Source organism: Zea mays, chromosome 9 (genome assembly GCF_902167145.1).
Source record: "Zea mays cultivar B73 chromosome 9, Zm-B73-REFERENCE-NAM-5.0, whole genome shotgun sequence".
NCBI lineage: Eukaryota > Viridiplantae > Streptophyta > Magnoliopsida > Poales > Poaceae > Zea > Zea mays.
Window position 1 is genome coordinate 159,138,612 of NC_050104.1, and position 19,768 is coordinate 159,158,379.

At 45.4% G+C, this 19,768-nt stretch overlaps 3 protein-coding genes across 8 annotated transcripts; 2 read left to right on the forward strand and 1 right to left on the reverse strand.

Annotated features, from left to right (window-relative positions):
- Window positions 1–952: 952 nt before the first annotated feature.
- On the reverse strand, window positions 953–9,762 carry LOC100278875 (uncharacterized). 4 transcript variants are annotated; one of them, XM_035962202.1, is made up of 14 exons: window positions 9,137–9,720; window positions 8,157–8,229; window positions 8,015–8,071; window positions 7,643–7,698; window positions 5,998–6,074; window positions 5,588–5,798; window positions 5,404–5,490; window positions 5,255–5,329; window positions 5,084–5,164; window positions 3,890–3,954; window positions 3,015–3,234; window positions 2,817–2,905; window positions 1,435–1,549; window positions 953–1,338 (listed from the first exon to the last, which is right to left on the reverse strand). In XM_035962202.1, the coding sequence occupies exons 6-14, from the start codon at window positions 5,774–5,776 to the stop codon at window positions 1,303–1,305; spliced, it is 957 nt and encodes a 318-aa protein (XP_035818095.1). In that variant the 5' UTR covers window positions 5,777–5,798; window positions 5,998–6,074; window positions 7,643–7,698; window positions 8,015–8,071; window positions 8,157–8,229; window positions 9,137–9,720; the 3' UTR covers window positions 953–1,302. The 4 variants fall into 4 exon arrangements, 2 of the variants coding, with proteins under 2 accessions (XP_035818095.1, NP_001338709.1); XR_002749179.2 differs by lacking the exon at window positions 5,998–6,074 and adding an exon at window positions 3,533–3,585 and having other exon boundaries at window positions 958–1,338; window positions 3,015–3,420; window positions 9,137–9,762; XR_004852448.1 differs by lacking the exon at window positions 5,998–6,074 and adding an exon at window positions 3,533–3,585 and having other exon boundaries at window positions 982–1,338; window positions 9,137–9,762.
- A 2,947-nt stretch (window positions 9,763–12,709) lies between these two features.
- LOC100191582 (uncharacterized) lies at window positions 12,710–14,671 on the forward strand. Its single transcript, NM_001351781.1, has 6 exons — window positions 12,710–12,950; window positions 13,054–13,200; window positions 13,282–13,350; window positions 13,437–13,608; window positions 13,683–13,911; window positions 14,006–14,671. Exons 1-6 carry the CDS (start codon window positions 12,868–12,870, stop codon window positions 14,557–14,559), a joined length of 1,254 nt encoding a protein of 417 aa, NP_001338710.1. The 5' UTR covers window positions 12,710–12,867; the 3' UTR covers window positions 14,560–14,671.
- A 1,353-nt stretch (window positions 14,672–16,024) lies between these two features.
- LOC100217165 (uncharacterized) lies at window positions 16,025–18,277 on the forward strand. Of its 3 annotated transcripts, none has more exons than XM_035962103.1 (4): window positions 16,025–16,489; window positions 16,602–16,748; window positions 16,898–16,946; window positions 17,054–18,277. In XM_035962103.1, exons 2-4 carry the CDS (start codon window positions 16,697–16,699, stop codon window positions 17,985–17,987), a joined length of 1,035 nt encoding a protein of 344 aa, XP_035817996.1. In that variant the 5' UTR covers window positions 16,025–16,489; window positions 16,602–16,696; the 3' UTR covers window positions 17,988–18,277. The 3 variants fall into 3 exon arrangements, with proteins under 3 accessions (XP_035817996.1, NP_001137002.1, XP_020399101.1); NM_001143530.1 differs by having other exon boundaries at window positions 16,388–16,489; window positions 16,878–16,946; window positions 17,054–18,074; XM_020543512.2 differs by lacking the exon at window positions 16,025–16,489 and having other exon boundaries at window positions 16,502–16,748.
- The last annotated feature ends 1,491 nt before the right edge of the window (window positions 18,278–19,768 follow it).

The window sequence follows — 19,768 nt, forward strand, 5'->3', positions numbered from 1 at the left end:
CGCATAATTTTTGTCCTAGACGTGGAGTTGGTGCTGATATGGATGTCATATGAGGGTTCATTTTTGTTGTGTTTGGCTTGTTTCTAACTCTGTTATGTTTTGTTCGGTTAATCCCGTTACCCATGGATTGGATGGGATTGAAAAAAATTAAGAAGTTTGACTTACTTGATATTTAAACCCATCTAATCTCATTTAATCCACATGTATTGAGAGCTAACCAAACAAGCCCTTAGATGGGTTAATCGAGTGAAGCTTTCTGTAATTAGGTGTGTCCTCGCAGCGTCTCTGGTTAGTAATAATTGAACTTTGTCAGGTTAATGCTATCAATGTGGAGCTTTGGTGCCTAGAGCTTTCGTGGTTTCTCAGTTCAACGTTGTGGGGTGTGCTCTATGTAGCTACCTCTGTTATTGTTTTCTTAAAAACTGAGTAAAATCTCCTTTCAAAAAAATGTTATTTTTTACTAATCAGTGGTACGCGAATATGTTGAGTAATTTTGATCGCCTCTATATATCTGAGCTTTTAGACCATTTTTTGGAGTACTTCAAGAAATCTATGGATCCAATTTATAGTTGAGGATTTGGGGTTAGTGGAGATAATATATTTGACTTAGGTTATATTTGTTTCATTCCAGTATTATATAATTCAACTTATAAATTATATAAGTACCTAATGATCTATTTATGAATTATCATAATCTAGGTATCTAGATTATATGAGTTTAGAAGGGAGGAGAGGGAAGATAGCGCTTGCATCCAATCATTTTGGTGAAGCGAGAGCATTTCAACTATTTATAGTAAATTTTTATATGTAAACTATAGTAGCCGTCCCGCTCCTTTTTTTTTTGTTAAAAAACAAACATCCAAAAGATAGAAGTAGAGCCGCTTCATTCTACTCTACTCAACCAAACACACAATTAATGTACATCACTTAAAAACTGTGACAAGCATCTCCAAACAATAATGCAAAGGGTACGGACGAGTATAATCAAATCAACAAGCGCAACGCAAGTCAACTCTTTCTTCCATCATTTTAGGTATTAGTACTAGCACTTCAGGGAGAAACTCCATTACACAGTACAGTTTCAATTCGAGCACTAACCCACAGGGCAAGGAAACTCTTTCTTTCACCATTTTTCGTTAGCCATTTCCCGATACACTAGCTTCCACTAAATTTTCCTCCACTAGTTTTTTTTATAATTACCTCCAGTAATAAGTTGACACAAGCTCAAAACGCTAAAATATAGAAATGCCAGCACCCACCGAGCCCAAGCAACTACGTCCATATTAATCATGCATCTGTTCACTAGCTCGGGAACTTCATTTCATACTGTTGTGGGGTCTGCCAAATTAAACACCACGATTTAGGCAAGCTCGTGATTGAGACTCAAAATGCAAAATACAAAACAAAAGGGCAGGGATGTAACGTTTAATTTACCATAAAAGTTGCTGTGATCATCTTCCCTGCGAACCATCTTCCATGGAGTGCTTTCTGTGCGCTCATAGCGGCTGTTATACTATCAAACCGCAGGTACACAAAACCGGCAGTACTTCTGCACCGCATTGACAACACAGATGGGGGTTAGAGAGAGAGAGAGAATAGATTCAAAATTTCTTTTGGTTGAAGGCAAGTTAAGGAAGATCTGTTGGAAACTTTGCAGAAGTACACACTGGTAATCTGGTATTGTACTAACTGCTAAGGGTAGAAACAGGAGGACAGGAAGCCATAAGGGTAGAACAGAAGGAAGCCATATAATAAGTAGAAAAGGTGTGAAAGTGGATCCAAACCTGCAGACAAGGAATGCATTATATACATAAAATCCTAATTGTTAGGAGAATGGAACCCTAATCCTAATATGGGTTGGGAATATATTAATACAGCTGAGTATGTGGACCAAGGCCCATTACAGGGGAGATACACAGTTACGCTAACACTAATGACTTCAAAAGTGTGATGTTGAAGAACGAGTGGAATACAGAGTCCTAACTTTACGCAGATTCTCACCTAGGTCCATAGAAGTGAGGATCCGGGTCCTTAAGGGTGTGTTGTGTTTGGTTGCTATGATGGGACGGGACAGGATGGGACCATCCCTTAGATATGGTTGTTTGGTTCTGGATCAGAGGTTAGGACAGTGTCGTCCCCAGCTGTCTATCAGAATTGGACAGACGAGGACATGGCTGTCCTCAGCTGTCCTACAACCAAACCCACCCTAAAAAACCAGTTCACTCTAGTTCCAATTATATACTCGGGTCCATACTTGGAGTGAACAACAACAAAGCCTTTTTAGTCCCAGGCAAATTAGGGTAGGCTAGAATTGAAACACAATAGAAGCAAGCACGTGGGTAGCTATTTTCCATGCACTCCTATTCAAAACTAAATCTTTTGGTATATTTTCCATCCTTTCAAGTCTTCTTTTACTGTCTCTCTTCATGTCAACTTCGATCTTTTCCTACCTCTCTTCCCATTACTATCGAGTAATAGGATTCCACTGCACACTGGTGTGTCTGGAAGTCTGCACTTAGAGGGAACCACTCAAAAAGTTCATTTTAAGGGCATTCCAATGATACCAAGGAGAACATATGGGAGTGACAAATGACTTATATATGTGCTAAGGGATGTAAGCACGGCTGCACGGGTGAATTCTAAGCACATAGAATCACAACTCTGAGAGAAGTTTAAGGAACCACAGTGTATTCCACAATTCAGATTTATGTTATATTTCTAAATGAAAAATTGTAATGCCACATGGAATACAGCAAAAAGAAATTTTATGCCAAAAAACATAACAGATTTATTCAAAAGTGAACATGTTGACTTACTTGTCTACAAAAATATGTTTTAATTGACCAAACTTGGAACATTCCTCCTGAACATCATCTCTGATGTCCAAATCGAAATCAGGATCTGTCTGCAAAAATAGCATGGTATATTCTAATCAAGAAATGCCAAAAAAAAGGTTCTAGACTCCATGGGCAACAATGAAATGACTAGGCATAATAATGCAGAGAAATCCTGACCTCCAAAGCTGGATCAAACATATTCTTGAGCAATAGGCATTGACTAGGTGGAGCCAAATCAATAGATGGGGTAGTAATTGGAAGAGTTGCCCCGGGAATTGCAAGACCAGGCACTGTAGGGTGCAGAAGAGGGGCTGCAGCTGGGGCAGCACCAAGGACAGATACAGTTGGTATTGCCACTGGAGTAGTCAAACCAGCAATGCCCGTCCCACCAGTCAAACTGCAGGAACACAAAAGGTTGGCGTGTCCAGTGAGTAAGCTACACATAAAAGGGTACATCTACTATAACAAAATTTAACTCAAGTTTCTTATGGAGCCAATCATTGAAATCTGCATCAAAATGGTAAGGGCATTGTAACAAGATTCCTCTCTTATGTCCACTTTCAAACATCATCAATTCGCCATCCTGAAATTTGCAATCAATGCAACTGGCACTAAATACTAGAACTGCAGTAAACAAAATATTTCAGCCAAACCACTTTACACCAAAGAACTGGAGGAGGTCCATGGAGAACGACCTTGATAAGCTAGATATATATGGAAACAGTGTTGCTGTAGTGGTGGTTGAATCCTGACGATAATATAGTAGAGGTCAATAATGAGAGATTTGGGTACAAATGATGGCACTCATACAAGCAAGCAAGATAATGGAATTCTAAAATGAAATGAAGTCTCTGCAGCGCCACAAAAAAAACAAATTATGGAGGAATAGTCCATTCAGCACCTCAGTAATCAAATGTGCAGCTCTGTTACCAATTAATTAACAAATAAATAAATATACTCCAAATATCGGTGCTATACTAAATAGTTTTTTAAAGACCTATACTTATCAAAATGTCAGAATTATTATTATGCAATCAACCCCAAAAAGGTACCTGGTCGTAATGCCGCTGCGGTCCAATTTCTGCATTAGAAGAGCTCTGGAACTGGCATTCAGTGCCTGCATACATCAGGAACCACACATCAGACATAATGTTATAGATAATATGTATGAACACCTATTTAGTGTTTGGTGGTAATATGCAGAACCACACATCAAACATAATGTTTTGAGGAGTCATGAAAAGACCAAAAGGGCTTGGGCGCACTTTTTATGTATGTAAAACCAAAAGAGTCTGGTTGGAATATTAGCTTTACATAGAACTGCAACTCCCAGTTCTTCATGCGAAAGGGACTCTAGTTGAGTTGGTTAGGGGGTATGAGTAGCACTTCTCAGGTCATGAGTTCGATTCCGCATGGGGGCGAATTTCAGGTTGGGGTTAAAAAATCATCTCGTTTATCCCACGCCAAAGCATAGGTCTAAGGTTCAGCCCCGGTCACGGTCGTTCTCACATGGGCTACCGTACCGCTGTGTGTGGGTGGGCCAGGGGTTCAGGGGTTTTCTCGACTTGTGGTGAGGCCTTCTTAATTGTAATGCCGCGGGGGCGGTCTTATCCGCCGCAGGTCAAGTTTTTTACCTTCCAGTTCTTCATAGAAACACTTATCTATTTTGATTGTGTCAACACATCGAATGACATAATGACATGCAAACAAAAACAAAAATAGTGGACTGGTAATACCAGGGGAGGGTGCAGTATTATTAACAGATTATAGATCCTTTTAGCATCTTTGTTATGTGCAACATATGGAGAGCTTCAAAATTGGGAACCAAATATTAGACTAAATTCATTAGCTAATTTGGGGGAAGCATATGTAGACAGACAGTAAAGGACAGGCCTGGTGTAGTGGTGAGAGCTATCTCATTAGGTCACCAGGTCACGGGTTCAAAGCAGCCTCTCCGCATTTACGAGGGAAAGGCTTTCCTCGGTTTATCCCTTCCCCAGACTCCACTCATGTAGGAGCCTCCGACACTCGGTCTGTCTTTTTTGTATGTAGACAAACAGTAACCATAGGTACTCAACCAACTATATATGGAATAGAATTTTAATTTCAGAAAAGGGAAACTAAGAAATACTAGTATGGAATTCATTTGCCAAAAAATATTCTTAGATTAGGCATAATTCATACTCCAAACAACAGTGATAGAACTAAAAGAACATTCAAATAAAAACTGAGTAGTTGAAACCCACCAAGCCTCCAGCTTCTTCATCATCCAAATCTCCCGTAGCTCCACTAACTTGCATGCCTGCTTGGTCTGTCACAGCTGAAACCTGGCCAACAAGTGTTTACTGTAATGTCAGACGACTGAGCTCAAATAGGAACACAAGATGAATCCTAGTAACACCCAACAATATGTTTACCTTGATTACTCTTCCAGCAATCTCAAGTTGCCCATTCAAACTCTGGGCCGCTTTTGCATCTTCAAGACGTGCAAACTAAATCAGGAAATAGAACTGGTGAGGATTAAGCACCAACAGAAACAGGAATTTCTTCATGGAGAAATACTCACCTGCACAAAACCAAAACCTTTGCATAGCCCACTGAGCGGATCTAATGGCAACTGAACAAGCTCCACTTGTCCAAATGGTTCAAAGACCTGGCAAGATCATTTTCAATGATATGGAGTTATGGACAATCAAGAGAATTTGCTCCAGACATATACAAAATATACAGATTAATTGTAGGCTACGGACCTGTCGCAACTGGTCTTCATTAATGTTTGAGTGAAGATTTCCAACATACAACTTCCTTGCTCCACCTGAAGCAGCTCCACTTGAAGCATTTGACTGAACTAAATTCTTTTCAGCCTCTGAAGGCTTAACCATCACTTGTTGACCAAGAAGCAACTGACCAGAAAGAGCTATCGCCATTGGAACAGACATAGCATCATAGAATTCAATATACCTGCATATTGTGAATTGGATGGCGAATGTCAGACTATCCAACCAATAACAAAATAAACAATCTTTCTTCTAAAAGTTATTTATGTTCAGAACTTTGGGTCATTGTTTAACCAAATATTGCATTTGACAACTTTAAAGTTTCAATTTTGCACAGAAATGGACTCCAATAATGTGGAACTGTGACACCCCACACAGCTTACTGTTACCAATATGATCTTGTTTTCCATCTTAATAAGTTGCTGAGTATCCCAGCAGGTACACCATATTACAAATATTCCTGCCCAGTACGAAAAAATGATGAATATATTCCCCCATGAAAATTTAGATGTGTCTACAACTAGAATGCAGACGTAATAATCATTAAAGCGCAAGTAGAGCAAACACAGTACCAAGTATGGTTAATACTTAATAGAATCTGAAATACCAAAATAGACATACCATCTATTTTACTAGAACAAAAGCACAAATATGCACATGCAAAAAAGGATACCACCACAACCCTACTAACTGCATAACCTAACTTTTCTACAGGAAGCCAATCAAATTTAACATGAATCTCGATATGTGTCTGATGATTTAAGCCAGGATCCAGTATGTTATCAAAACTCAGTAATCCCAGGGCTAAAACAATCTTAAGTGTGACTTAAACAAACCACATTCTATGGAAACAAAAACTTTCAACTTGTGCCCCCCACAGCTAGGGATGGCAACGGGGAATAGCTCCCCATCCCCGTCCCCGCGACGAAAAAACTTCCCCGTGGGGATCTCCACGAACGCTTGCGGGGAGCATTTCTTCCCCATCCCCGTTCCCCGCGGGGATAAATCCCCAACGGGGATCCCCATCCCCGTTTAAATTACAATTAAGACATACGTACTTTGCTATTAATATTAAATATTGTCACTTATACACATTATCAGATATAAGAAATCATTATGCATACATCAAAATAAACATATTTGTACAATTAGTGGTCTCTTGATAAGATAATTATTTATTTTTGTCGTTAACTAGTACACAAAAACATAGTCACGTGTAAGTTTAACGGGTCCCCGCGGGGAACGGGGATGGAGAATGCTTCCCCGTCCCCATCCCCGTTTACCCGTTGGGGGATAAATTTTCCCCGTTTATATCCCCGCGGGGGAAGTTTCTTCCCCATCCCCATCCCCTAATAGAGGAATTCCCCGCGGGGAATCGGGGATCGGGTCCCCATTGCCATCTCTACCCACAGCCACCTACAGAATACATCAGATCCATTAAGTGTACTTGTAAAAGTACTTCCCTCACAGCTACAAGCAGACTCTCCTGGTTCATCGGTTGCCCACAAGGCCACAACTCAACAGTAGACCCAGAATTACATCCAGCTCTATTGCTACCACAACAAAATTCAGTTTCACAAAACCCACTTCAGTAGTATACATAAACCATGTCTATTATCAAGGTCAACTATTTTGAGAAAGCTGGAACATCTTTTTTTTTAAAAAGGTTGGAAGACATTACCACGGTACTAAGATTATGTGCACAAACAAAAGAAAAATCTTGTGTGTTATGTTATTCAACTTCCAAGAGCATGTAAGTTCAAACTTGACAGCAAGCCCTATGAATAACCGACACAAAAAATGGATACAATGTTTTCAATAATATGGCACTATAGCAGTTAACTGCAAAGTTTCGATGTTCTAGCACAAAATTAAAGTTCAGTATATCAAGAAGGTGAAGAAACAAAGGTAAACAGGGTATGCTGCTGCAGTGCTTCATGTGTTAAAAATGGTAATGCAAATCTAGACTGCAAAGTGCAAATACATAGCATGGGGTGTGTAAGCTGGTATATAGTATATGGTACTCACCCGACACCTTTAGAACGTCGTGAATTTCGATCCATAATCAGGCGAACATCCCGGACCTAGAGAAAGAAAGTATAACCAGTTCAAGCATAAAAAACGATTTAATCAACCAAAAAAAATGAAATGACTAACGGGTGGTATCTTTTCGCTACAAAAATGTGGGTTAACAACTAGTCCATAAACATGAATCTATGAATTTAGGCATTTGAGCAAATTAATCCTCCCCAGAATATTATATGTTTAATTTATGGGAAAATACTAGAAAACTATGTTGTGTATCTTGCATACATGTGTATGAGCAATTGAGCATAACAAGAGCACCAGTCAGGCTAGTGTAATAAAAAATTAAAATGGCAGTGAGAGAGCGATTAACACCTTTCCAGCCCTAGAAAAGAACTCATATACATCTCTTTCATCTGCCTTCAAAGATAACTGCGATTGTATTTTCAAAAGAAGTTAGTTTCAGGTGAGAAGTTAGAAAAAGCAACATTGTGAAAGACTTGTTCAAAAGAGCAACCTGGTAAGCAAACACAGTCCTCTGATCTCTTTCTGGATCAACTTCAGGTTCAGCAACTTCCTCTTTCCTACGTCTGCAAAGAGAATTCTCCATAAGAACAGATAAGAGTACAATAAGAAAGACAAGATCAAATAATAGTAGAATAGAAAGTATGCAACATATATTTGGTCTCAAAGTACAGGTTCAACCACCTTCTGCACGTATGCTAACCAGCTATAAGGATAACAACATGTAGCATGTAATAAGTATAAAATTCTCTCTTGCAACTTAATATCACAGACAGAGGTTTAACGCAATATCAACATCCTTCATTGCCTTTGTGTCCATATATTTAAAAAGAATTGCTCAAAAGAAAATGGATATCTTGTTTGTACAGGTGATCGAACGCTGAGTGTTGTTAACAGTAAAAGGCGGTGCTTCCGCAAAAGGAGCACAACAACACCGACATTTCTGTAACAAAACATACACAGTTCAGCTCCACATTTTGGATGCAAAAAATAAGTGGCCACGTATGGCATTGTCAGTTCATCACTGCTCATCTTACTACATTTTTATGCAGGAAATAAGTAGTCACATGTGGCCATATATTCTAGTGGAATGCTAATCTCTATTTCAAAAAAAGGTATTTGAATCCGACACTGACACCTGAATTTACAGGATATATTGATGTGAAAAAACATCTTAAGATTAAGAGCATTCTAGCAGACTAGCATACTGATTTTCGATTTTATTGAATCATAGAACTTACATCAATAACATATGGGTACAGGTAGAAAGCACTAGTAGCAATCTGATTTGATCGATGTAGTTTAAAACTAATGGACTTATAATTATGTACAAGTGATAAAGAAGAACAAATTTGTGAGTAGTTGCTTGCAATGCCTTATTCTAGCATAATTTTAAAGGTCAATCAAAAAAACAATCCACGCAATATAGATCGTTCAGCAGTTTGTAAACTCGAGTTGAGCTAGTTCATGCACCTGACATCGCGTTCACGGTAGCGATCACGCTCTTCGTCATCACGGCGCCGCTCGGACCGGCTCCGACTCCTCCGCTGCCTATCCTTCTCCCTCTCCTCCTTCTCCCGTTCGCGGTCGCGGCTCCTCCTGTCCTTGTCGTTCTCCCTGCCCTGCTCTTTCTCCTTGACGTCACGGTCACGGTCCCGCCGCTCCCGACTGCTGCGGTGCCGGTCGCCGTCGCGGTACCTGTGCCGCTCTCTATCGCGGTCGCGGCCTTCCTCGGGGCGAGAACGCTTCGATCTGCGTTCTACGTTGTCGCGCTCTTCGTCACCGCCCGTTGAGCGGCGGCGTGAGCTGCGCTCCTTGTCCTTGTACCCCGACCCGGGCGGCGACGAACCGTTGGCCGGCGCTGCGAACGCTTCCACCGTCTTCTCCAGATACTCGTACTCGTCGAAGTCCATGGCGTCGCGCGGTGGAGGTTGGTCGGCGGCGACGCAGAGCAGATCCGGAAACCCTAATTAAACGAAAAGACAGACACAGAGGCAGCGCGGCTAAGTGATTTTGTTTGCCTTTTCAACAGTAAACTGAGAGGGAGAAGTTGTAAAAAAAAAGTAAAAGGAGATTTGGGTCCATTTGGTTCTAGAGAGTAGAGACTAATCATTTAGGGCTAGTTTAGAAACCACAATTTTTCCAGTAATTTCTATTTTCTCATAGGAAAATAAACTAATTTACCTTGGTAAAATAGAAATCCTTTGGTAAATTGGGGTTTCCAAACTAGCTCTTGAACTGTATTTCTTAGTGCAGTTTAATCTCACTCTTTTTCAGACGAAATTAATCATTTAGATTGTATTTATTAGTGTCGTTTAATCTCACTCTTTTCAAACGAAATGGCTAAAGTAAAACGAAATGGCTAAAGTAGAGACTAATTTTTTTTGTCTTTGGTTCCTTAAAGTATAGCTAAAATTAAAAGAAACTAAAGCACATTTATTCCTCTTCTTGCCCTTCATTTATTGCTCTCTCTCTCTCGTTTTAAGAGTTCAAGGGGTATTTCAGTCTTTTTAATGTATTATATGCCTTTTAGTCCCTAGAAACAAACCTAAAACTGGCAGGTGGGAAAATGCAATGTAGTTGCGTCAGCTAGGGTGATGGACTATGTTAAACCCAGGTTTAAACTAGCCCCTATGGTTAAAACTGGTCTAATACCCATGTTAACGCTACAGTCCAGGGAGATGGAGGGATCAACCTTTTGCCTCTCTCAAATGGTCACTTAGACCGAGTGAGCTTCTCTTCTCCATCGAACGGGACACAAAGTCCCCGCAAGGACCACCACACAATTGGTGTATCTTGTCTCGGTTACAATTGAGTTGATCTCAAGAAAAAATGAGAAAAGGAAGCAATCCAAGCGCAAGAGCTCAAATGAACACAAATATCACTCTCTCACTAGTCATTATTGATTGGAGTTGTCTTTGGACTTGGGAGAGGATTTGATCTCTTTAGAGTGTCTTGTATTGAATGTTATAGCTCTTGTAAGGTGTGGGAAGTCAGAAAACTTGGATGCAATTGAATGTGGGGTGGTTGGGATATTTATAACCCCAACCACCAAAAGTGGTCGTTGGGAGGTTGTCTGTCGCATGGCGCACCGGACAGTCCGGTGCGCCACCGGACACTGTCCGGTGCGCCAGCCACGTCAGCCGACTGTTGGGTTCTGACCGTTGGAGCTCTGACTGGTGGGGCCTCTGGGCTGTCCAGTGGTGCACCGGACAGGTCCTGTAGACTGTCCGGTGCGCCTTCTGCGCGTGCTCTGTCCTCTGCGCGCGCAGGCACGCATTAAATGTGTTGCAGTCGACCGTTGCGTGCGAAGTAGTCGTTGCTCCGCTGGCACACCGGACAGTCCGGTGTGACACCGGACAGTCCGGTGCTTCACCGGACAGTCCGGTGAATTATAGCGGAGCGGCCTCCCATTTTCCCGAAGGTAGCGAGTTCAGCATCAAGTTCCCTGGTGCACCGGGAAGTCCGGTGCGCCAGACCAGGGTGCCTTTTGGGATGTCTTTAGCTCTCTTTATTTGAACCCATCTTTGGTCTTTTTATTGGCTTGTTGTGAACCTTTGGCACCTATAAAACTTATAGACTAGAGCAAACTAGTTAGTCCAATTATTTGTGTTGGTCAATTCAACAACCAAAATCAATTTAGGAAAAGGTGTAAACCTATTTCCCTTTCAACTCTTCTTTGTTGTCATGGAAGTCGTGAGTGCTGAGCAGAGGAAGGTTATTGTAGCTACGGCCGAAGGCGCACAACAGGTGTACCTTTGACGGCAGGTGGATCTCTAGCTGGCGACGAGGAGTTCCAAGGATGACTCCTAGGCGGTGGCGGGTGGACCTCTAGCGGACGGTGAGGGTGTCACAGCGATGAATAGCTTGAGCGATGGCGGCGGTTGGACCTCCTGTTGGCAACGGGACTACAGGTAGAGATGGCAATGGAGACCCGATTCCCGATTCCCCGTGGGGAATTCCTCCATTAGGGGATGGGGATGGGGAAGAAACTTCCCCCGCGAGGATATAAACGGGGGAAATTTATCCCCCGACGGGTAAACGGGGATGGGGACGGGGAAGTATTCCCCATCCCCGTTCCCCGCGGGGACCCGTTAAACTTGCACGTGACTATGTTTTTGTGTACTAGTTAACGACAAAAATAAATTATTACCTTACCAAGAGATCACTAATTGTACAAATGTGTTCATTTTGATGTATGCATAATGATTTCTTATATCTCACAATGTGTATAAGTGACAATATTTAACATTAATAGCAAAGTATGTATGTCTTAATTGTAATTTAAACGGGGATGGGGATCCCCGTTGGGGATTTATCCCCGCGGGGGACGGGGATGGGGAAGAAATGCTCCCCGCAAGCGTTCGTGGGGATCCCCGCGGGTAAGTTTTTTCGTCGCGGGGACGGGGATGGGGAGCTATTCCCCGACGGGGAATTCCCCGTTGCCATTCCTAACTACAGGAGAGTCTCAGACTCCCAACGATGAATCCCTTGTCGGGCGGCGGCAGGTGATGTGAACGCAGTATCTCATTGGGGATGGATATGAAGTTTTATGGAAGGTACCAGATGGTATATTTAGGACCTGAGCATCAAATCCTAAGGCCTTATTCGTTTGTGTCAGATTGCACCCGAAATTATTCCAGCTAATCAAAGTTTATATAAATTAGAGAAGCAATCCGGTTAGGAATCGTTCCGACCCACCAATCCGCCTGTCTTAACAATAGCTAGAGTACAATCTTCTCCGGGAGGCTTCGTCGACCTCTTTGTTTGCTCTCGCGATGCTTCGATTTCACTTCGCCTGTCTCACTCCGGGAACGCTGGGCCAGAGGAGAAACAACATCCGTCCAGCTTCACTTGTGCATCATGAACAAGGAACATTAGCAGCCCTGCCCGTAATTACCTGCCACTCGCCACAGCATCAGCAGTGACGTCGGTGGTGACTCCTCACTCACTCGCCGCTCGATCGCCTCCCAGCACTAGCTTGCTCATGTTCGTGTCTCTATATAACCCCACGTATCCGGCCGGACCTATCACCTCTCGTGCGAAGAAGAAAGTGTTCTCTTGCTTGATCCGCCATTCAGAAGCCGGCCACTAATCCGAGCTAGGCACGCTCCCATCCGACGTCGTCCCAGCTAGCACAGCCATTTCTGTTTCGTTTCTTCCACTGCAGTCAGAACCCAGAAGCAGAGGCCGCCGTTGCAAGCATGCCGCCGATGGAGGCCGCCGAGGACGTCGTCATCGTCGGCGCCGGACTTGCCGGACTCGCGGTGGCTCTCGGACTGCACAGGTAAGACAGACGCTCACACACAGACACGCTTCTGCTGCAGAATTATTAGAACTGACCTGGCTAGCTCTCTGGGATTATTCATAATTCCCACGTCGTATCGTAGGAAAGGGGTGAGGAGCCTGGTGCTGGAGTCGTCGCCGTCGCTGCGCGCGTCGGGGTTCGCCTTCACCACGTGGACGAACGCCTTCCGGGCGCTGGACGCCCTCGGGGTGGGCGACAAGATCAGGAGGCAGCACCAGCAGGCGCAGGCGTATGTCGTCGTCACCACCACCACCAGGGTGTTTCCCCGTGCCTGCTGAACTTGTCTCCATATATATGTGTTTGTTTCCAGGCTACGCGTCATGGCTTCTTCCACCGGAGAAATCGTACAGGAAGTGGACCTCACGCAGCAGGGGAAACGGTGAGCCTGTGCCACGTATCTGCTTCACACACAGTAGTGTGCGCGGACACCACACCACTGAACGTCTGTGTGTCTGTCTGACGCAGAGGGCCCAACGAGATCCGTTGCGTTCGGCGGGACCTGCTGCTGCAGGCCTTGGAGGAGGAGCTACCGAGAGGCGCCATCCGCTACTCGTCCAGGATCGTGTCCATCGAGGAGGAGGACGGCAACGGCGACAAGGTCCTGCAACTAACCGATGGTTCAGTCATCAGAGCAAAGGTACCCTAGTTGCTTCCCCTTCCCCCTGAACAAGCAATAGCTGCTTGCGCAGCGCCTCAACGTGCTGCACGCAGGTGCTCGTCGGGTGCGACGGGGTCAACTCCGTGGTGGCCAAATGGCTCGGCCTCGCCACGCCGTCCTACTCGGGGCGCTCGGCGGCGAGAGGCTTCGCGCGTTACCCGGACGGCCACGGCTTCGAGCCCAAGTTCCTGCAGTTCGTCGGCCACGGCTTCCGCTCCGGCATGCTGCCGTGCAACGACACCGACATCTACTGGTTCTTCACCTGGACTCCTTCCGAGAACGGTACTAGTCTAGTCTAGTCGTCACTCGTTACCCTCATCCAAGATCCTAGGAGCAGCTACGTACCTCATGCATGTCGTTGTCCGTCTCGTTTCAGACAAGGGCGTCGACGAGAGCGCGGCCAAGATGAAGCAGTTCGTGCTGGCCAAGCTCCGGGGCTCCAATAAGGTGCCCGCGGAGGCGCTGGCGGCGATCGACAGGAGCGAGATGAGCGACGTGCTCGCCGCGCCGCTGCGGTTCCGGTCGCCGCTGTCGCTGGCCACCGCGAGCATCGCCAGGGGCAGCGCGTGCGTGGCCGGCGACGCGCTGCACCCGATGACGCCGGACCTCGGCCAGGGCGGCTGCTCGGCGCTGGAGGACGGCGTCGTCCTGGCCCGCTGCCTCGGCGACGCCCTGCTGCCGCCGCCTGGCAGTGGCAGTGGCAGTGGCAGGGGCAAGGAGGACCGGGTCCAGGCGGCCTTGCGCGAGTACGCCTGGATCAGGCGGTGGAGGAGCGTCGAGCTCGTCGCCACCTCCTACACCGTTGGCTTCGTCCAGCAGAGTGACAGCGCGGTCGTCAGCTTCCTGCGGGACAGGCTCCTGTCGGGAGTGCTCGCTCGAAGGCTTCTGAAAATGGCGGACTACGACTGCGGCACGCTCGAAAGCTACTAGCCCCCTTGTACTGTTTCCTGTGTGTACATCAGTACACTACACGTGTTGTGTTGTGCCTGCTGCTGGAATAATATGCCTACTGTTATGTGTTATTAGTAGAAAATTGTACTGCAATATCATCACCTCTGTTGCACATTTTTTTCTACCCTTGTTTATGCATAGCATAGGAACCGTCACATCGATGTAACTTTTGATTTCTCTGCTTATCAACCATGCACTAACATCACCTGATCACCGTAAACAAAAGGTGCAGTGCAGAGTCGAGATGGCCTCGCACCTTCCACGAGTGTGCGCGTCACTAGCCGCCGGCGGCTTCAGGGAAGGAGGCAGCGGTGGGGCAGCGATGTTCGAGCTCCCTACCGTTGTCGAACCTATAGAACTTTATTGGATCCTTTTCTAAAACTTTATTGATACAATACAATGTAGAGTAAGCTTCAGCCCTTCAAAAAAATTCTGGTTTTACACGTTAATAAACACTTACACATAATATAAATGTATAATATAAATGCACAAATTGATAATTAACAATGACATGAGTACATGAGACATGAAAGTTCGGGTACTTCAAGTATTTCAGATATCTGACTGTGATACCCAAATTACCTGAAATACCTTCGTTTTACAAGTTGTCATCCAAAATTCCCGAACAAAATTCAGATTTGGGATATATTCCGGATCCGAGTTTTGGGTTACGGATTTCCCCCGCCATAACTGCCAAGAAGGCAAAAACCATCCTTACTTAAGAGTTTAAATAACCATTTACCCAAAAAAAAACACTTGTTATGTATCTCCAAATCTGAAATGCATAGCGCCCTCCCTCACAGAAAAAACATTTGGGTAGACAGAGCGAATATCATTTAGATCGTGTCTAACAGTTCACTCATATAATTAACCAAAACATTGTTTGACTATATATTGTACTATTAGTAGAGTTGAGTTTGAATATAGGGATGAGAAAAAACATTTGGGTAGACAGAGCGAATATCATTTAGATCGTGTCTAACAGTTCACTCATATAATTAACCAAAACATTGTTTGACTATATATTGTACTATTAGTAGAGTTGAGTTTGAATATAGGGATGAGAAAAAACATTTGGGTAGACAGAGCGAATATCATTTAGATCGTGTCTAACAGTTCACTCATATAATTAACCAAAACATTGTTTGACTATATATTGTACTATTAGTAGAGTTGAGTTTGAATATAGGGATGAGATAAGTAAGATGCTTTGCATTCCTTTTTATACATCAGTCTGCCAAAAAAATCTAGTTCTATAGTATTCTAATTGTTTATTACTTCTTTAGATGCTTAAAAAATGTAAACATGAACGTGGACAGGCTAGAAAGTACCGGATTAATTAAAATTAGTGGCCGTTCACAAATTTGGCCTCACATGATGATGATCATCTGTCCTTTTTTTCTGGCTATGTTGGTAAACGAAACTAGTGAAGCGAACGAGGAACGATGGCGACTCAAAGATGTCGTGCGGCATACGTTGTGGAAAGCCTAGATAGAAGCTGCCATGTCGTGGACTATTTTTACAATCGGTAGAGCAGTAGATTATTATGTTTCTGTAATTCTCAAGAGTAGTGGATGGAGGTGGTGGACACAGCACATGCAGCCTCCTTGTGCGGCCGCGCCGCGCCGGTGGTTTCGGCGAATCAAACTCCAACTTCTCCTCCCAATCCCAAGTCCCAAGAAGCCAGCCCGAAGCGCTGATGCATCGGCGAAGCTGCGCGTGCCCATCCCGGCTGCGTCGTCTTGCTTGTTTGCTTGCTATAAAAAAGAAAGAGGCATCAGAGCAAGCTGCTGCAGCGGCCTTCATCAGTTCGTTCTGCGCGGGAACCGCCGATGGGGGACGCCGTGGAGGACATCGTCATCGCCGGCGCGGGCCTCGCCGGCCTCGCGACGGCGCTCGGGCTACACAGGCAAGCACTACCTACCTACTCCCCTGCACAAGCACAATCCGCCGTTGCTGTCCTCCGTGCTGACGGACGGGCTGCTGGTCTCGTCTCGTGCGTGTCGTGTCGTGTGGTGCAGGAAAGGGGTGAGGTGCCTGGTGCTGGAGTCGTCGCCGGCGCTGCGCGCGTCGGGGTTCGCGTTCACCACGTGGACCAACGCCTTCCGCGCCCTGGATGCCCTCGGCGTCGGGGACAAGATCCGGGAGCACCATTTGCTCTACGAGCGGTGAGCCGCCAGCAGCCAGAAACATCACTACGAGAACAAATCCAGCCCATTTGCTTCGGCCCAAGCCTGAAACTATAGAGTGCAAAGCCCACGTGACATGTCTTACCTTTTTTTTTATGATTGTGACAGTATGATCGCCTTCTCTGCAGCTACTGGTGAAGCAGCTGCAGAAGTGAGCCTAAAGATTCAGAGCAAAAGGTACTCAGAACTTGCTTGCAACCAGTGTACTCGGTCGGTTCTGTCTGTGCATAATTACTACTAGTACTACGAGCAGATTACTGACCATCCTCTGAAAAATACACCAGCGGGCCACACGAGATCCGGTGCGTGAAGCGGGACTTCCTGCTGCGGACGCTGGCCGACGAGCTGCCGGAGGGCACCATCAGGTACTCGGCCAAGGTTGTCGCCATGGAGGAAGACGGCGTCGGCGGCGCCAAGACCCTGCAGCTGCACCTGGCAGACGGTTCCACCATAAAGGCCAAGGTCGTGATCGGGTGCGACGGCGTGAACTCCGTGGTGGCCCAGTGGCTGGGCCTGCCGAAGCCGATCCTGTCGGGGCGCTCGGCCACCAGGGGCCTCGCCGAGTACCCGGGCGGCCACGGCTTCGGCCCCGAGATCCTGCAGTTCATCGGCCACGGCTTCCGCTCCGGCGTGCTGCCCTGCTCCGACACCTCCGTCTACTGGAACTACACCTGGTACCCGTCCCCCGCGGACGGCGACGCCGAGGAGAGCGTGGCCAAGATGCGGAGCCACGTGGTCGCCAAGCTGCGGGGCGCCAAGGTCCCGGCCGAGGCGCTGGAGGTGGTGGAGCGGAGCGAGATGAGCGACGTGGCGTCGTCGCCGCTGCGGTTCCGGTCCCCGCTGGCGCTGGTCCGCGGCAGCATCAGCCGCGGCGGCGTGTGCGTGGCGGGCGACGCGCTGCACCCCATGACGCCGGAGCTCGGGCAGGGCGGGTGCGCGGCGCTCGAGGACGGCGTCGTCCTGGCCCGGTGCCTGGGCAAGGCCTTCGCCCTGCTCGGCCAGGAGCGGGATGAGGGGCGGGTCGTCACGGCGGCGCTGGAGGAGTACGCGGCGGCGAGGCGGTGGCGCAGCATCCAGCTCATCACCGCCGCCTACGTCGTCGGCTTCATCCAGCAGAGCAACAACGCCGTGGTCAGGTTCGTCAGGGACAGGTTCTTGTCTCGGCTGCTGTCCAAGACGCTGGTCGCCATGGCGGACTACGACTGTGGGGCGCTATGATCTGCCGCCCCTGGACTGGTCTGCAAGCAATCTACGCAGCACACTCGTTCTAGAAAAACTAACGTAATAAATCGCTGGTGTCAAGTCAACGGTTGACCTGTGACCGAATGAAAGGAGTTTTTCATCACGCCCGATTTATCCGCTGCTAGCCGCAGCCCGATGGCCAGCGAAGATGCCTCGAACTCGAAGAAAACCACCGTCTCAACCATTCTGGTCCACTAGCCATCAGCTATGGCGGCTCTAAGGGCATGCCGTTTCGAATTTTAAAATACAAGAAACAGTTTGTGTCTTGTATTTTTTTCATTTAGCCACTTATTAGTGATCCCTCTACCTCAAGAGCAGATCTAGGTAAAACAAATCGAAACCTAAGAACGGAACCAAATTAACCGGAATCGGATTAACCATTAGAAATTTCGGTTCCATTTTTTAAAAACCGAAAGAACCGAGATAATTTAGGTTCTAGACATCAGGAATCGAATTAACTGAAAAAACCAAAATGTAATAGAAGCACAATAGACCAATAGAATTGTAGGCATATCTCAAATTCTCAATTTAGCCTTCCCAAATCCTAAGTATATAAGCACACAACCTCTCCAAATTAATCTATCTCCAACCCCAATCCCCCATCCGGTCATCTACGTACTATTGCTAAACTCTAAAATTGTGTTGTTTTACTATTTTTGCTAAACTTCGGTCTATTCGGTTAGGAATCGAAACCGAACCGATTTTTTCGGTTCCACCTGTCCTGGCCTCCTCGATACATATTTCGGTTCCAAATTTCGATAACCAATTTTTCTGAAAAAAAAAACGAGGAACCGAACCCAACAGAACCGAATAACGAAATGCTCAGGCTTAATTAAGAGTCCCCATATTAAATGGGGTTGTACATGCCCTAATCAGGATAACTTTCCTCCACGACTTCCACTCCACCATTGCTCCATTCTTACCGGTGTCCTCTCTATCTCCTTTCCCAGCCTAGGTAACCCCAATCCTACGAACCACAATCGACATTATAAAAAATTATTTGGTCGAACGAAATTTTGGTAGCATAAACTCTGATATTCTTCGCTGCATCATTTTTGGGCGTTGAAGAACAACACAAATATGTTATCGAAATTTCATTCGACCTAGATATAAAATAATGTAAAAACTAGAAGGTCTTGGATGAGTTTAGAACTAATCATTTCCTATAGATTTAGGACCTAGATATAAAAATGTAAAAACTAACGAATCAACTTGCTTTAATCTATAGCCTGAGCTATAGGTCAAGACTGTGATTGGATGTATATAAGGATGTAAATGGTCGGTAAATTTCCGGTACCGTTTACCAGATTTTTCTGTCCGTTTTCAGATTTTTCGGGAAATACGGAAAACGGGATGGGAACGGGATATGTTGTTACGAAAACGGTACGGTAAACGGTGAGACATATTTACCGTCCGTTTTCGGATTTCTCGGGAAAATCCGGTATTTTCCCGTATTTTAACCATGTTTTCCCGGTCCACAAAACAACCAAGGAGGGAAGAACTATACCCGTTAGGGTTTAGGGTTTCAGATGTCATAGAAGATATATAGTGATCCAGACGACATGCCACATGATTTATAGTTTCTGTATTGTGTGTTTAAGACTTATATACTATGTGGTTAAAACTTCAGTGAACATGTATGATGATTTATGTGTGGTCATGACTATGTATTATGTATTTGTGTGGTTGAGACTTGTATGTGGATGTGAATGAACAATCGTGTTTTAAGACTTGTGTGTTGTGTGTTAAAATTTAAG

Bases quoted from the DNA above. Each gene is read 5' to 3' on its own strand.
- LOC100217165 (NM_001143530.1), top strand. From the start codon at position 16,413: ATGGGGGACGCCGTGGAGGACATCGTCATCGCCGGCGCGGGCCTCGCC. The intron at 16,490-16,601 runs GCAAGCACTACC...CGTGTGGTGCAG, and splicing joins ACGGCGCTCGGGCTACACAG to GAAAGGGGTGAGGTGCCTGG. The intron at 16,749-16,877 runs GTGAGCCGCCAG...TGATTGTGACAG, and splicing joins CACCATTTGCTCTACGAGCG to TATGATCGCCTTCTCTGCAG.
- LOC100191582 (NM_001351781.1), top strand. From the start codon at position 12,868: ATGCCGCCGATGGAGGCCGCCGAGGACGTCGTCATCGTCGGCGCCGGA. The intron at 13,351-13,436 runs GTGAGCCTGTGC...TGTCTGACGCAG, and splicing joins CTCACGCAGCAGGGGAAACG to AGGGCCCAACGAGATCCGTT. The intron at 13,609-13,682 runs GTACCCTAGTTG...TGCTGCACGCAG, and splicing joins GTTCAGTCATCAGAGCAAAG to GTGCTCGTCGGGTGCGACGG.
- LOC100278875 (NM_001351780.1), bottom strand. From the start codon at position 9,576: ATGGACTTCGACGAGTACGAGTATCTGGAGAAGACGGTGGAAGCGTTC. The intron at 8,230-9,136 runs GTGCATGAACTA...TTCTCTTTGCAG, and splicing joins TACCGTGAACGCGATGTCAG to ACGTAGGAAAGAGGAAGTTG. The intron at 7,699-8,014 runs GTGTTAATCGCT...TTCTTTCTCTAG, and splicing joins TCTTTTCTAGGGCTGGAAAG to GTCCGGGATGTTCGCCTGAT.